A 17,034-nucleotide genomic window follows, 5' to 3' on the forward strand; every position below is an offset into this window, starting at 1 on the left:
CTAGGGATAGCACTAGATGCACTTACATGCACACGAGAGAGAGCTCGACTTATGGTGCTAAGCGTGTTGGGATGCTATCCAACTCCTCTTCCACATCCATAGGAGGCCCCTTCAAGGTTTTCTAGGCCTGGAATATTTTTCTCATGATCTAACCCAGAGTTCTAATTTCCGACCGACGCCTATACTCTATCTAGAGCGCTCCCTCAATGATTGGTGATGGTGAATCCAAACTTTTCGGTGCCAGGCTCGTGTTCTCCCTTCAAATTTCACGTGGGAGGATTTGCTAGAGGGTTGTAGTGTTGATGCTCTTCATCTTTGCGGGTGGCAGCCTCGGGCTTTTGTTCGTGAGCATCGGTGGTCAAACCATTGGCCGGTGGGCGACCAGACTCAACAGCACCAGGTCGCCTTCATGGTAGCTTGGAGGTCGGTGTGTAGCTTTATTTGCTATTGTTGTTTACACGTGCCTCTTGCTAGTAAAGTTGTATTTCATGATGTAGTAGTTTTTTTGCTTTGCGTGTAATGTGCAATTTTGATCTTTCTATTCTTCTGATGTTTGGCCCAATTTGCAATAGGCCTTTGCAATGATTTTGAAAAGGTGTTCGTTGAATTTGCAATAGGCCTTTGCTAGTGTGAATTTTGAAAAGAAAAATAATAATCAAATAGTAAGGTGTTCACTGAATAAGAAAATTCATGATTTTGAAAAAATGTTCACGTACTCATGATTTTGAAAAAAGTTCAAGAATCAAGATATGTTCATGATTTTGGAAAAAAAATTGTGTCTTAAAAGTGCGTGCGAATTTGAACAAATGTCTGCGAATTCAAATAATGTCTGCTGATTAAATAATGTTCATGAATTGAAAAAAATGCTCATGTGTTTCAAAAAAATGTTCACCTAATTTTTTTTTTTACGAGTTTCAAAACATGGTAAACAATTTTAAAAAATGTACTCGATTTTTTTAAATGTTAATGCATTAAAATAATGACCATTCTATAAAATATTTTCATGTATTTAAAAAAAATTCATGGTTTCATTAAAATGGTTGAGAAATCATAAAAGTTATTGAATTTGAAAAAATGTTCACGAATTCAAAATTTCTTCAGAAAGTTCAAGAAATGTTGATGAATTCAAAAAAGTTCATGCATTAAAAAAGTAAAAATAAAAATTATAACTGAATTTCAATAATTGTTCCACAATTACAAACAAATGTTTGCAAATAAAAAACATTTCATGAGTTTCAAAATTGTTCGTGATTTCAAAAATTATTTGCAAATTTGTAAAAAAAAGGACCATAAATTTGTGAAATGTTCATGATTTCAGGAAATGTTCACAATTTTATGAAGGGCACAAGTCTTCCATTAAAAAACGAGTACTTGACATGGGGGTTGATTCATGCCCCCCGTGGTTTTATTGTGAAAAAAAAGGATTTCCGCCCATGTTACACTTTTTAGACCAAGATCTAGGATATTTAAACCGTGTTATTTGTTAAATCTTGGGCGTGCTTCTTAGAACCATAAAACTAAAATATTCATACATGGTCGTAGTGTCACTTAGGGTGAAAACTTCATACCCCGTTTTGCCAAGCCAAATGGCACTGGCTGCTGCTAGCGTCACTCCCTCGTAGGAGGCGACACCTTGGAGACCTTGACATGATATGGTGTTGTGAGGCCGGTTTGAGTCTGTCGGTGTTGCTACTTTGGGAAAGCGATAGCTCATCATCGGGCAAGCATCATTGGTCATGGTGATTGTCGATGTTCTCTTGGTGTTCAGAGAGGTGGAAATCTTTCTTAGGCACCGGAGCTCTGACGGAGGTTTGCCTTGCCAATGCAGCTTTTTGATCTGACGATGTTTCAGGTATATTGTAGATAGTTGGCATCATCATAGCGTAGGTTGTTGGCTTGCTCATAGTTATGCTTGTGCTTTTCGGGCGGAAATCCCATTTTGTATTTTTTTTTGTGCTTTCTTATAAACCATGCCAATTCTCTTTGATTCTTCAACAGACAAAGAACATTCGTGGATATGTTGAGGTGAACTAGGAACATGAACCAAGCGGACGGCATAAGTGGTCATGGCTTCACAGTGAAGATACACTCATATGATGTCGTTACTTTCCCAAGCTGTGGTGTGCTGCAGAGATCGTTCAATTGCACGCCTGAAGCCCCAACAAGATTCAGCGCACACTTCACAATTTTTTCACTAGCATTATTTGTCGCAAGAATGCATGTATCTAGAACTAAAAATACGTCTGAGATACATCATCCGCGACAAGTAGTTTTGGACAGAGGGAGTGACAGATAATAACAGAAAAATTTGCACAAAACGTCGAAGTTACTGCATTTCAAACAGAGTAACAAGAGGGTTTGAATTACCAAAGAAATAGCCCAAGGTTGCGGTAGCAGGGGAGAGAAGGGAATGCATGACTAGGACAAGATACACGATCACCCAGAGCTTTGCCGCCGCCACCACATTCCTAACCAACTGGCGTTTCTTTCAGAGCAGGTAAGATCGAAGCCATTTCGCTCAACAAGCAAGAGACCAGTCACTGGTCAAATTTCGCTCAAACCGACTGGTCCCAGTGAATGATCTCTCCACTCTCAAGCCGACGCGGGCCGCCGGTTAAATGAAACGAGGAAGAAGACGACGCGAGCAATTCGTCTCGAAATCAGCGCCGCGTGGAGCCATTGGTGTCGTCACCACCGCCGGCAGCTGGAACTCAGCACCACATGGGATGATGGAACGGAAGAAGATTGAACCACTCTTTTGCCCAGATGATAAGCACCGGAGCACAGACCATATCGTGCTCAGCCATCTCTCTCTACCTGCGTGGTCCGTACAGGTACAACGTCGGCAGCTGCAGCTGCATTGATGCCGGCCATGAACATTCTTACAACTACCTAGGAGGCCAGGAGCATGACTGCTTTGCCGCCGCTTCACCGTCGCCATCGCCAGGAACGGTTCCCCGCGTCAGCAGATCACCCGACTCTGTCGTGCAGCAAAGGCAAGGCATATCATGCGTGATGATCCTTGTCCTTGCAGAATGGACAAGAAGCTCCATTGGGCACACACACACACACGCGCGCACACATGTAGATGCAAGCAAAATGTAGCTGAAATCATGCGGGAAATGGAGCATCAAGAATGACTACGACTTACTTGCAAATGCATTTTAACAGCTACTGCTGGAGAGCAGTAAGTTTTCACATCACAACAGATTTACAGCCAAAAATCATGGGAGATGGAGGTCAAAAGGAAGATGGAGCAACAACAAAAATCAATGTGATTCACGCTTTGGAATGAACTGCGAAGAGCATCAATCAATACACACGCTGGAGCAGGCGCCTGGTGGAAGGAATTGAAATGATGGACTAAGTGGCAATGCATTGTGTGCGAGCTGACAGAGATACAGAGGGATACACCGTCGCCGGGGGAGACGACACGACACCCACCCCTCCGGCGACCAATACCACACCACGGACTGACACACCACCCACACTCACTCACCGGACGAACGCTGCTGCTGCTGCTGCTGCATCGTCTCGTCTTCCACCACGAATTAGAACAACACGAACGGAGAAATGACCCCCACGCTGAAGGGAAGACACGCCGGGCACAAGTGGAAATGTTAGCTCGCTCGCTCCGGCCCGGCCTCGCTCACACGAAGCCGACCTCGGCGAACTGCGGGCGCGGCTTGGTCGTGGTGGACACGGGCCGCGGGACCGGCACCATGCCGTCCGGGAGCGGGTTCTTGCGCGGCCGGCCGCGCGGGCGCGGGATCTTGGGCGGCGCGTCTGGGTCCCGCGGCTTGGGCGGGCGGCCGCGACGGCGCGGCGCGGTGGCGACGGCGACTGCTAGTCCGTCGCTGGGAGGGGCGCCGATGGTGGCGGGAGGCCCGCCGGGGTAGCCTGGCGGGCGCACCTTGGGGGGCCGGCCGCGGCCGCGCTTGGCGGGAGGCGGGGGCGGCAGCGGCAGCGGCGCGTCTTCGGAGTCGTCGTCGTCGTCTTCCTCTTCCTCCTCCTCCCTCTCGGGCTCCATGTCCTCCTCCTCGGCGGGGGACCGCGAGGGCGGCGGGGGGAGCGCGTACTTGCCCCCGGCGAAGGCGACGAGCTCGGCGGCGGCGGACATGCGGGAGAGGTGCGCGGCGACGAGCGCGGGGTGGGACGGCGGGAGGTCGCCGCCGGCGCCGTGGGCCGCCTCGATGCGTCGCGCTATGGCGGCCTGGCTGGAGCCGTTGGGCTCCCGGAGCGACGCGATGGCCTCCACGATCATCTGCACGCAACCACAAGGAGCCAAAGAAGTCAATTTTCCCAGATCGGTCGGGGGGGGGGGCGGGCCGCAGATCTGGCGAAAGAAGCAGGCGGCCGCGGCGGGGGGCGGCTAGGGTTTGGAGGGGCGGCTTGCCTCGGGGTAGGAGGGGATGACGGCGAGGTCGGAGGCCGCGCGGGGCGACGACTGGCCGCCGCTGGAGGTGGCCATGCCTGCCTGCCTGCCTGCGTCGCCCGCCGGCTGGGCTGGCTGTCTCTCTCGCGAGCGCGTGTGCGACTGTGCGCGTGTGTGAGTGAGCGAGCGAGGGGGTGGGAATTGGGGGCGCAGCGCACGCGGATCTGAGGCAGGCGCTGCGGGGCGGAAATGGAATGCAAGTACGGTTCAGACGAGGAATCTGTCGGGTGGTACCGGGGCGGGGCGGCCTCCCTCGGCCGTGGTCCGTCGCGACCGGCTTCGCTTCCCACTCGCGCACCCCCCCAACCCACTACCCTACCCACGACCCGCCACGCCGGGTACCGCTTTCTTTGCACATTCACTGTTCTTTTCTTTGAAAAAAAAACAGGTCTGTTGCAACCAATACCGATGCCAGAACAAGCCCGTTGTCGCCGCTTCCCTATCGGAGCCGGCTTTACTTTGTCGATGACAACCAGAAAATTTTTGTAGGCGTGTCCCTAAGGATTAGCATTGTGGACCCGCAATCATTGCCCGTGTACCCTTGCATGGATTTGAATATTTAAAGCACCTAACATCAAATCTCGTCGCATGATGTATATTCCAGACGAACGAGCTTGATGAGGATCGGAGCTCGAAAGACAAACTCGAAGAAGAAGCTCATCCATCCGTTGTGTGGATGGCAAACTACACAGGCTCTCACTCGTCATGCGGAAAATTAATCAATAAAACTTGGCCAGAGTAGACTGATAGATCAAAAAGAAACATAGAGAAATAAAATTATGCAATAAAGAAGGCTTAAGAACTCAAAATAGATCAATGAATAATCAGATCATAAACCCACAATTTATCAAATTTCAACAAACACATTGCAAAAAGAGAGAGAGAAATTCATCTAGTTACTACTATGCACCCGTAGGTCCTCAAGGAATTGCTTACACATTATCATGGAGGCAACAAGGTTGATGAAGATGCCCCACCCCCAATGATTTCCCCCTCCGGCACATTACCGAAAAGGGCTCCGGATGGGATCGCTGCAGAACAAAGGCTTGCGGCGGCGATAAAAAATTTGGGTCTTACGTCAAGTGTTTAAGAATATATGTGAATTTATAGATCATGAAATAGTTCAATCGAACCACGAGGTGCCCACAAAGTCACGGGGCGCGTCAGCCTGGCTTGTTGGCCCCTCGTGTGTCTTTAGTCATCCTCCTAAGCTTATATGGTCCCTTATGCTGCAGAAAAAATCACCAAAAAGTTTCATTATGTTTGGACTTTGGTAGGTATGGTTTTTCTGCAAAACAAAAACAATGCAGAAAATAGGAACTAGCACTTGCCACTATATTAATAGGTTAGTGCATAAAAATAATATAAAATGAAAAAAAAGCGATAATGTAATTGCATCTAACAATAAAATATTGTAGATAGTTGGATACGTATTAGCATCCCCAAGCTTAATTCCTACCCGTCCCCGAGTAGGTCGATGATAACAAAATAACTTTTGATGTTGAATGCTACCAAACATGTACTTGATCGAGCAATGTAATTTGGGTTTGAATATTGGGACACGCATGATTCAAGGCAATAGTCTATCAATTTGACATTCAAAATAATAACACACAAACATGCAAGCAAACAATTATTGCCTTTCGAAATATTGATGCTAAAGAAAGTGATCCCTATACACTTAATCACGATAAGCATGCCATACCTAGTCTTCCTAGCATAGAATATGAACTCAAGAATAATCCTGGTGCCAAACCAAGCAATTAAATCATATATTTTCACAGTTCAACCTTTTAAAATTCCATGCACTACTTGAGCATGAGCAAGGTCTTTAGCACTTGGGATGACAAAGAGAATGATGATAGGGGTTATAAGGGAAGAAAAAATGTATAAGTAAGTATCACATCAAGGAGGCTCGATCGTTATGTAACGGGGAGGCCTTATAATCGATGGCGATGAGAGGAGTAGGGATTTTCATGTAACAGACGCACTAGAACTATAAGTACATAAAAGCTCTCTATATAAAAGCTCTCAATGAAAACAAGGCCTTCTCATGTGGTATGATTTGCATGTCACTTGTGATTCAAAATCAAGTGAGTATAAAGATCCATCAGCATGGAGCCTCTTCATGCAATTTATACCAACATGACTCAAGCGGCAGTGCCACAAGTAAGTGGTACTATCATCATTACCTCGTATCTTTTGGCACCAATATCATGAACATGTGTGACACTACGATCGAGATTCAATAAACCATTGAAGGTGATTATTCAAGCAAATAGAGTAACCATTATTCTCTTTAAATGAATAATCGAATTGCAATAAACATGATCCAATCATGTTCATGCTTAACGCAAGCACCAAATAACAAGTATTTAGGTTTAATACCAATCCCGATGGTAGAGGGAGCGTGCGACGTTTGATCATATCAACCTTGGAAACACTTCCAACACGTATTGTCACCTCGCCTTTAGCTAGTCTCCGTTTATGCCGTAGCTATCATTTCGTGTTACTAATCACTTAGCAACCGAACCGGTATCCAATACCCTCATGCTACTAGGAGTACTAGTAAAGTACACATCAACATCATGTATATCAAATATACTTCTTTCGACTTTTGCCAGCCTTCTTATCTACCAAGTATCTAGAGTTGCTCCGCCTCAGTGACTGTTCCCCTCATTACAGAAGCACTTAGTCTCGGGTTCGGGTTTAATCTTGGGTTTCTTCATTAGTGCAGCAATTGTTTTGCTGTTTCACGAAGTATCCCTTCTATCCCTTGCCTTTCATGAAACTTAGTGGTTTTACAAACCATCAACTATTGATGTTCCTTCTTGATTTCTACTTTCGCAGTGTCAAACATCGCGAATCGCTCAAGGATCATTTGTATCTATCCTTGATATGTTATAGTTCATCACGAAGCTCTCACAGCTTGGTGGCAGTGACTTTAGAGAACCATCACTATCTCATCTGGAAGATTAACTCCCACTTGATTCAAGCGATTGTCGTACTCAGACAATCTGAGCACACGCTCAACGATTGAGCTTTTCTCCTTTACTTTGTGGACAAAGAATCTTGTTGGAGGTCTCGTACCTCTTAACAAGGGCACAAGCATGAAATCACAATTTCATCTCTTTAGAACATCACTTATGTTCCGTGACGTTTCAAAAACGTTTTCGGCGCCTTGCTTCTAAGCCATTAAGTATTTTGCACTGAACTATCGTGTAGTCATCAGAAACGTGTATGTCGGATGTTCACAACATCCACAGACGACGCTCGAGGTGCAGCACACCGAGTGGTGCATTAAGGACATAAGCCTTCTGTGCAGCAACGAGGACAATCCTCGGTTTTACAGACTTAGTCTGCAAAGTTTGCTACTATCAACTTTCAACTAAATTTTCTCTAGGAACATATAAAAAACAGTAGAGCTATAGCGCAAGCTACATCGTAATTTGCAAAGACCATTAGACTATGTTCATGACAATTAGTTCAATTAATCATATTACTTAAGAACTCCCACTCAAAAAGTACATCTCTCTAGTCATTTGAGTGGTACATGATCCAAATCCACTATCTCAAGTCTGATCATCACGTGAGTCGAGAATAGTTTCAGTGGTAAGCATATCTATGCTAATCATATCAACTATACGATTCATGCTCGACCTTTCGGTCTCATGTGTTCCGAGGCCATGTCTGCACATGCTAGGCTCGTCAAGCTTAACCCGAGTGTTCCGCGTGTGCAACTGTTTTGCACCCGTTGTATGTGAACGTTGAGTCTATCACACCCGATCATCACGTGGTGTCTCGAAACGAAGAACTGTCGCAACGGTGCACAGTCGGGGAGAACACAATTTCGTCTTGAAATTTTAGTGAGAGATCACCTCATAATGCTACCGTCGTTCTAAGCAAGATAAGGTGCATAAAAGGATTAACATCACATGCAATTCATAAGTGACATGATATGGCCATCATCATGTGCTTCTTGATCTCCATCACCAAAGCACCGACACGATCTTCTTGTCACCGGCGCCACACCATGATCTCCATCAACGTGTCGCCATCGGGGTTGTCGTGCTACTCATGCTATTACTACTAAAGCTACATCCTAGCAAAATAGTAAACGCATCTGCAAGCACAAACGTTAGTTTAAAGACAACCCTATGGCTCCTGCCGGTTGCCGTACCATCGGCGTGCAAGTCGATATTATCTATTACAACATGATCATCTCATACATCCAATATATCACATCACATCGTTGGCCATATGACATCACAAGCATACCCTGCAAAAACAAGTTAGACGTCCTCTAATTTTGTTGTTGCATGTGTTTACGTGGTGACCATGGGTATCTAGTAGGATCGCATCTTACTTACGCAAACACCACAACGGAGATATATGAGTTGCTATTTAACCTCATCCAAGGACCTCCTCGGTCAAACCTGATTCAACTAAAGTTGGAGAAACTGACACCCGCCAGTCATCTTTGAGCAACGGAGTTACTCGTAGCGATGAAACCAGTCTCTCGTAAGCGTACGAGTAATGTCGGTCCGAGCCGCTTCGATCCAACAATACCACGGAATCAAGAAAAGACTAAGGAGGGCAGCAAAACGCACATCACCGCCCACAAAAACTTTTGTGTTCTACTCGAGAAGACATCTACGCATGAACCTACTTCTGATACCACTGTTGGGGAACGTCGCATGGGAAACAAAAATTTTCCTACGCGCACGAAGACCTATCATGGTGATGTCCATCTACGAGAGGGGATGTGTGATCTACGTACCCTTGTAGACCGTACAGCAGAAGCATTAGTGAACACGGTTGATGTAGTGGAACGTCCTCACGTCCCTCGATCTGCCCCGCGAACTATCCCGCGATCAGTCCCACGATCTAGTGCCGAACGGACGGCACCTCCGCGTTCAGCACACGTACAGCTCGACGATGATCTCGGCCTTCTTGATCCAGCAAGAGAGACGGAGAGGTAGAAGAGTTCTTCGGTAGCGTGACGGCGCTCCGGAGGTTGGTGATGATCTCGTCTCAGCAGGGCTCCGCCCGAGCTCCACAGAAACGCGATCTAGAGGTAAAACCGTGGAGATATGTGGTCGGGCTGCCGTGGCAAAAGTTGTCTCAAATCAGCCCTAATACCTCAGTATATATAGGAGGGAGGGGGAGGGAAGAGGCAGCCTCAAACCCTCAAGGTTTGGCCGAAATTGGAGGTGGAGGAGTCCTACTCCAATCCTACTTGGAGTAGGATTCCACCTTCCCACTTGGAAACTCTTTCCACCTTGTGTTTTTTCCTTCTCAAACCTTATGGGCCTTAGTGGGAACTTATTATAGCCCACTAGGGGCTGGTTTGTATCTTCCCATAGCCCATGAGACCCCTTGGGGCCTGATACCCCTCCCGATGGTCCCCGGCACCCCTCCCGGCACTCCCGGTACACTACCGATGAGACCGAAACTTTTCCGGTGACCAAAACAAGACTTCCTACATATCAATCTTTACCTCCGGACCATTCCAGAGCTCCTCATGACATCCTGGATCTCATCCGGGACTTCGAACAACATTTGGTAACCAACCATATAACTCAAATACGCATAGAACAACGTCGAACCTTAAGTGTGCAGACCCTGCGGGTTTGAGAACTATGTAGACATGACCCGAGTGACTCCTTGGTCAATATCCAATAGCGGGACCTGGATGCCCATATTGGATCCTACATATTCTACGAAGATCTTATCGTTTGAACCTCAGTGCCAAGGATTCATATAATCCCGTATGTCATTCCCTTTGTCCTTCGGTATGTTACTTGCCCGAGATTCGATCGTCAGAATCCGCATACCTATTTCAATCTCGTTTACCGGCAAGTCTCTGTACTCGTTCCGTAATACAAGATCCCGCAACTTACACTAAGTCACATTGCTTGCAAGGCTTGTGTGTGATGTTGTATTACCGAGTGGGCCCCGAGATACCTCTCCGTCACACGGAGTGACAAATACCAGTCTCGATCCATACTAACTCAACGAACACCTTCGGAGATACCTGTAGAGCATCTTTATAGTCACCCAGTTACGTTGCGACGTTTGATACACACAAAGCATTCCTCCGGTGTCCGTGAGTTATATGATCTCATGGTCATAGGAACAAATTGTTGGGGAACGTCGCATGGGAAACAAAAAATTTCCTACGCGCACGAATACCTATCATGGTGATGTCCATCTACGAGAGGGGATGAGTGATCTACGTACCCTTGTAGACCATACAGCAGAAGCGTTAGTGAACGTGGTTGATGTAGTGGAACGTCTTCACGTCCCTCGATCCGCCCCGCGAACTATCCCGCGAACAGTCCCACGATCTAGTGCCGAACGGACGGCACCTCCGCGTTCAGCAGACGTACAGCTCGACGATGATCTCGGCGTTCTTGATCCAGCAAGAGAGACGGAGAGGTAGAAGAGTTCTCCGGCAGCCTGACGGTGCTCCAGAGGTTGGTGATGATCTTGTCTCAGCAGGGCTCCACCCGAGCTCCGCAGAAACGCGATCTAGAGGTGAAACCGTGGAGATATGTGGTCGGGCTGCCGTGGCAAAGTTGTCTCAAATCAGCCCTAAAACCCCACTATATATAGGAGGGAGGGAGGGGAGGAGGCAGCCTCAAAACCTAAAGGTTTGGCCGAAATTGGAGGTGGAGGAGTCCTACTCCAATCCTACTTGGAGTAGGATTCCACCTTCCCACTTGGAAACTCTTTCCACCTTGTGTTTTTTCCTTCTCAAACCTTATGGGCCTTAGTGGGAACTTATTCCAGCCCACTAGGGGCTGGTTTATCTCTTCCCATAGCCCATGAGACCCCTTGGGGCGTGACGCCCCTCTCGATGGTCCCCGTCACCCCTCCCGGCACTCCCGGTACACTACCGATGAGCCCGAAACTTTTTCGGTAATGCCCGAAAACTTTCCGGTAACCAAATGAGGTCATCCTATATATGAAACTTCGTTTCCGGACCACTCCAGAAACCCTCGTGACATCCGTGATCTCATCCGGGACTCCGAACAACATTCGGTAACCAACCATATAACTCAAATACGCATAAAACAACGTCGAACCTTAAGTGTGCAGACCCTGCGGGTTCGAGAACTATGTAGACATGACCCGAGAGACTCCTCGGTCAATATCCAATAGCGGGACCTGGATTCCCATATTGGATCCTACATATTCTACGAAGATCTTATCGTTTGAACCTCAGTGCCAAGGATTCATATAATCCCGTATGTCATTCCCTTTGTCCTTCGGTATGTTACTTGCCCGAGATTCGATCGTCAGTATCCGTATACCTATTTCAATCTCGTTTACCGGCAAGTCTCTTTACTCGTTCCGTAATACAAGATCCCGGAACTTACACTAAGTCACATTGCTTGCAAGGCTTGTGTGTGATGTTGTATTACCTAGTGGGCCCTGAGATACCTCTCCGTCACACGGAGTGACAAATCCCAGTATCGATCCATACTAACTCAACGAACACCTTCGGAGATACCTGTAGAGCATCTTTATAGTCACCCAGTTACGTTGCGACGTTTGATACACACAAAGCATTCCTCCGGTGTTAGTGAGTTATATGATCTCATGGTCATAGGAACAAATACTTGACACGCAGAAAACAGTAGCAACAAAATGACACGATCAACATGCTACGTCTATTAGTTTGGGTCTAGTGTGACATCCTCGACTTTTGCTACACTAGTGGTTGTAATTAAGCTACAGTGATCAGCAGCTGATGATGCCACGTCATCGAATTCCCATCTCAGACCCGCGTTGATTCGAGTCTGTCCGGATCCAAACTTTGAGAACAAACAAAAAGTATTTTATAAATTCATGTTAAGTATCGAAAGAACATATATGTAAAAAAGGAAAGTATTAAAAAAATCATAAAAGAAAGAAAAGGAAACTGAAAGAAAGAATTAATAAAAAGAAAAGGGAAAAGGTAAAACAAAACAAAACAAATCAAAAAAAAAGGGAAACAACCCCCCCCTGGCCCAACTAGGCTCAAGGCCCAGCCGGCCACCTCCCGCGCCCCCTCCCGCCAAACCCTAGCGAGAGGCGAGCCCCTCCCTCGCTGCTCCCACCGCCGCCGCCAGCCCCCCCTCGTGGGGGGCCCCACCCCACCCCACGCGCCGACAGCGCCATCTCCTCCCCCTCTCTCGGTCCCAGCCCCATCCCCCCACGAGAGCCCCCCCCATCCCCACGATCTCTCTCCCTCCCCTGCCGAGCCCTCTGCCCCTCTCGCCTCTCCCTCCCAGATCGCCTCCACCTCGCCCCTCTCCCTCCCCGGCCGGCGGCCACACCTCCTCCCGCCGGCAGCCCCCCCCGGCGGCCACTCCTTCTCCCGCCGGCGGCCTCCTCCCCCCACGGCCACCTCCTCCACCGAGCCGCCCCACCCCACGGCCCCCTCCCTCCCGCGGCGACCCCTCCCCTCATCCTCCTCCCCGGCGGCCCCTCACCCTCCCGGCCGACGAGCCGCCCGCCCCTCGGCCTCCACCCCGCCGGCAGGGGGCCCCGGCTGCCTCGGCCTCCACCTTGGCCGACCTCCCTCGGCCCCTTCACCACTCCGGCGAGCCCCTCTCCCACCGGGCCTCCCCTACGCCTCTTCCTCGCCGGATCCGGCCGGCTCCCCCTCGCCGACACGTCACCACCATCGTCACCGTCACCGTCACCGCCTCCACGCCGTCTCCACCATCACCTTCGTGCGAACTCCGGCTTCACCGGGCCGTCACGTCACCGTCGGTGAGCCCCTCCTCGGGCTCCTCCCACCGTGTCGATCTCCTCGCCGTCCCGGTTCCGTTCCGGCAAACGGGGCCTCGATCCGTCGACGGTGGACTCCGGTTGGAGGATTTGAAGTTTGTGTTCTTCTAGGTGGAGTTAGAGAGAGTTCTGTGTCTGTGTTAACACAGAGATGAGTGTTGAGAGTTTTGAGAGAAAAAAAAATAAAAACAAATGTTGTATTCCGTATGTATGTATGTATGTATGTATTCGATACCCGTATTATGTATGTATTTGCGTATATAGGCATGTGGAGAGATACGACATTTGTATGTTTATTTATTTGTGATTTAAAATGTGTATTTGGCCTTAGGTCACTTACCGGTGGGGCCAATGCACCCGCTGTCTATGACAGGGAGGCCCCACGCGAGAGTTAATATAAATATTAAAAATAATGTTTTATTAAATAAATAGATATATTTAGCTAAAATAATTAATTAACATAATTAGAGAATGACACGCGGGTCCCTCACTAAATTAATCTGATAAATCAATATTTAATCGATATTAAAACTTGTGCCTATGACGTTCGGGACCCGCTGGTCAGTTGACCGGTCAAATGTTGATGTCAGCATGACATCGCGATGATGTCATAATAGGATTTTATTAAATCTTTTAAATATGTTTTTAATTCCTAAATAATTAATAAAACTTTGAAAATTAATATTAAATAATCCGTAAGTCAGATCAAAATAATTTCAACATGAAAGTTGATCAGGAAAGCGAGACGAACCCGGATACACGGCCCGTTCGTCTGTCACGCGTCCCTAGCATAGCAAACTTGGAACTTTTCCTTCGTTTCCAGTGTAGCCGGTAGTAGCCCGAGACCCGGAAAATATCGTCAGATATTCTTCCGACCCGTCTATGACGGATGTTGCTGCGTTAGCTCATGTCTAGCCTGCATCTTTTCATGTCATGCTTTGTGTTGCATCGGTGCTATTATTTATTGTTTCTTCCCCCTCTTCTTACCGGTAGACCCCGAGACTGACGCTGCTGCCGGGTACATCTACGACCCTGCCGATCAGTCCTTTGCCGCAGAGCAGCAAGGCAAGCAAACCCCCCTTGATCATTCCTATATCGCCTATGTCTTTCTTCCTACTGCTTGCATTAGTATTTTGCTACTGTTGTAGTTAGCTCCTATATCTGATGCATAGCCTGTTTTTTTGATGAACTGCTACTTTCAGTCCTGTATCCTTAATATGCTTAGTATAGGTGGAGCAGTCATCCCCTCTGACCCCGTAGATCAGTTGCCCCGCTTGTTTTCAAATCTCGATCTCTGATCGACGAGCCAGACCCGACACAGCACATTCACCCCCCTTTGTTGTACGACGCTACAGAGATACTATCGGGTACCGAGGGTGACACCTCGCTAAGTACTCTTGATGATATCTCTGTAGTATAGCTAGTCGGTCGTGGTTATCGAGGGTGATTCCTCTTTCACCATTCCCGATGACGCCTCTGTCGTGCAACCCCGCGAGTGTGGGACCCCCGAGGGTGATTCCTCTAAGCCCACCTTGACGGGTACATCGTTCGGAATCCAACGAGGGTAATACCTCGGATTCCCCCGATGTTACAACCACACAGTTACTCGACCATGTTACTGGGATCTTCGGTGATTAGTTGTAAGACGGGTGGATTCCCGCGAGACTGTGTTGCTTGCCTAATTAAAATGCTAATGGATTTGGGTATTTGATCTGGGTTGGTCGGAGACCTTTTCGCACTAACCGGCTACGCGGGAAGAATTATGGGTACTCGGCGTCGCGGTATCAGCCGAAGCTTTTCAGATGCCAGCAGTGTAGCGGCGCACGCCCGAGTGGTCCCGAGATGCATCGCGCTTGTGATTAAGGGATGCTAGGACTGACGTCGGCCGCCCACGCCACGTGCAGGAGCGTGAAGGGGAACTGGGCCCACGAACCCTTTGTGCTTAGGATTTAGACCGGCGGGCTGGCCTCTCTGATTAGTCTTAGGTGGGGCTGCGACGTGTCGATATTCCGAGGCCGGGCAGGACCCAGAAAAGTATGTCCGGCCAGAGTGTTATCGAGCGTGACGGGACATGTGGTGCACCCCTGCAGGGATGAAAGTTAACTATTCGGATAGCCGTGTCCACGGTTACAGGACGACTTGGAGTTGTGCCCCGATCTTTTACAACTACAATTGTTACTTAACTGGAATTAGTTTGCCTCGGGATTGCTTCCTCGCAGGGAGTCGAGGGAGGATCTTTAGGCGTGACCTCACTTTATTATTGCTGCAACAATATGAATATTAATGTGTTACCCCTGTTCTACTCTCGTCTATTGCTGCAAGACCCTGAAGATGCTAGTCTTCGACAGGACTAGGCCTTCTCTCTCTATTCTCGCTTTGCTGCAGTCAGTCCACATATAACCCCCTTCTTTGATACTGATGCATAATTAGAATAGTTCTGATGTAAGACTTGCGAGTACTTTGGATGAGTACTCACCGCTGCTTTGCTCCCCCCTTGTCCCCTTGATCCGTTTGCTGCGACCAGATGATGAAGCCCAGGAGATGGAGGTCCCCGCCGCCGACGACTGCTACCCCGACGGTGCCTACTACTACGTGGAGGCCGCTGATGATCAGGAGTAGTTAGGAGGTTCCCAGGCAGGAGGCCTCGCCTCGTTCGATCGTTGTATCTTTTGTGCTAGCCTTCTCTAAGGCACCCCATTTTTTATGTCTGTACTCAGATATTTGTTGCTTCCGCTGACTCGTGTGCTTATCGAGCTTTCGTATTCTAGCCCTCGAGGCCCCTGGCTTGTAATATGAAGCTGATGTTATTTTATTTGTGTCTAGAGTTGTGTTGTGATATCTCCCCGTGAGTCCTTGGGTTTGATCGTACGCATTTGCGTGCATGATTAGCGTACGATTAAGCCAAGGGCGTCACAAGTTGGTATCAGAGCCAACTGCCTGTAGGTAGCCCCCTTTCCAACTCCTTGGCCGAAGTTGAGTCTAGTGTTTGAAAAACTTTACTAACACTGATGTTGTGGCTTACGGGCCCACATCTCAACTGGGTGGTATTAGTATCTTTTACTCCTTTCCTGTACTCTGGGATCTACTTTCTCTTCTCTTTCGGGTCAAAGATTTTACTAACTCTAACATTAGGTTCTCGAATCACATCAATCCGGAGCGCTGGACTATCTACTCTTTTTCTCCTGAATATGTATTACACACACTGTCATTGACATCCGTCAATCTTATTTTCAGATGCGTCCCGCAAGACAGCACGTGCGCCTGACACAGGCCACCGAGACGACTGGGTTCCCGGCCATTTTGGTCGATCTTCTGACCAGGCTGGGATATCGCTGGTACCCCGAGTACACTGTGTTCGAGGATTTCCGCGAGTACAACCAGTGCCAGTACCAGGCTGAGGTTCGCATCTTCGACCAGAGGGGCGGTGAGACCCTCGAGCGCCACGTGTTCTGTGGTATTGGAGTGTCGGTCCAGATGGCCGTCCATGATGCAGCCTACATCGCCATCACCCGTCTCCGTGGAGCGTACCCTCACCTGGAGGAGAGCCCTTTCAGATACATCCCGCATGCTCCTGCTGGGGATGAGACTGGGTCTGATCTCACTGCCTACGCTTCTGACGTCCGGGAGCGCAGCGACCGTTCCTACGTCGCTGTCTGCGCCCCCTACGTGATGCGTCGCTACGACGCGCGGATTCTGGTGCAGTACAATGCGGCAATGGATGCTTTCCGAGCTCTGACTGTGGAGCTGTATGCTACGCGCGCTCGTCTTTACGACGCGTTGACAGAGCTGCAGCCATCACACTGTCCGAGGGTTCC

General features: G+C 48.5%; 1 protein-coding gene across 1 annotated transcript; it reads right to left on the reverse strand.

The window, feature by feature from the left end:
• Positions 1 to 3,341: 3,341 nt before the first annotated feature.
• Positions 3,342 to 4,752, reverse strand: LOC123447451 (HMG-Y-related protein A-like). Its single transcript, XM_045124055.1, has 2 exons — positions 4,397 to 4,752; positions 3,342 to 4,264 (listed from the first exon to the last, which is right to left on the reverse strand). The coding sequence occupies exons 1-2, from the start codon at positions 4,469 to 4,471 to the stop codon at positions 3,650 to 3,652; spliced, it is 690 nt and encodes a 229-aa protein (XP_044979990.1). The 5' UTR covers positions 4,472 to 4,752; the 3' UTR covers positions 3,342 to 3,649.
• Between the last annotated feature and the right edge of the window lie 12,282 nt (positions 4,753 to 17,034).

The sequence above is a fragment of the Hordeum vulgare genome, chromosome 4H (assembly GCF_904849725.1).
Source record: "Hordeum vulgare subsp. vulgare chromosome 4H, MorexV3_pseudomolecules_assembly, whole genome shotgun sequence".
Taxonomy (NCBI): Eukaryota; Viridiplantae; Streptophyta; class Magnoliopsida; order Poales; family Poaceae; genus Hordeum; species Hordeum vulgare.

Bases quoted from the DNA above. Each gene is read 5' to 3' on its own strand.
- LOC123447451 (XM_045124055.1), bottom strand. From the start codon at position 4,471: ATGGCCACCTCCAGCGGCGGCCAGTCGTCGCCCCGCGCGGCCTCCGAC. The intron at 4,265-4,396 runs GCAAGCCGCCCC...GGTTGCGTGCAG, and splicing joins TCATCCCCTCCTACCCCGAG to ATGATCGTGGAGGCCATCGC.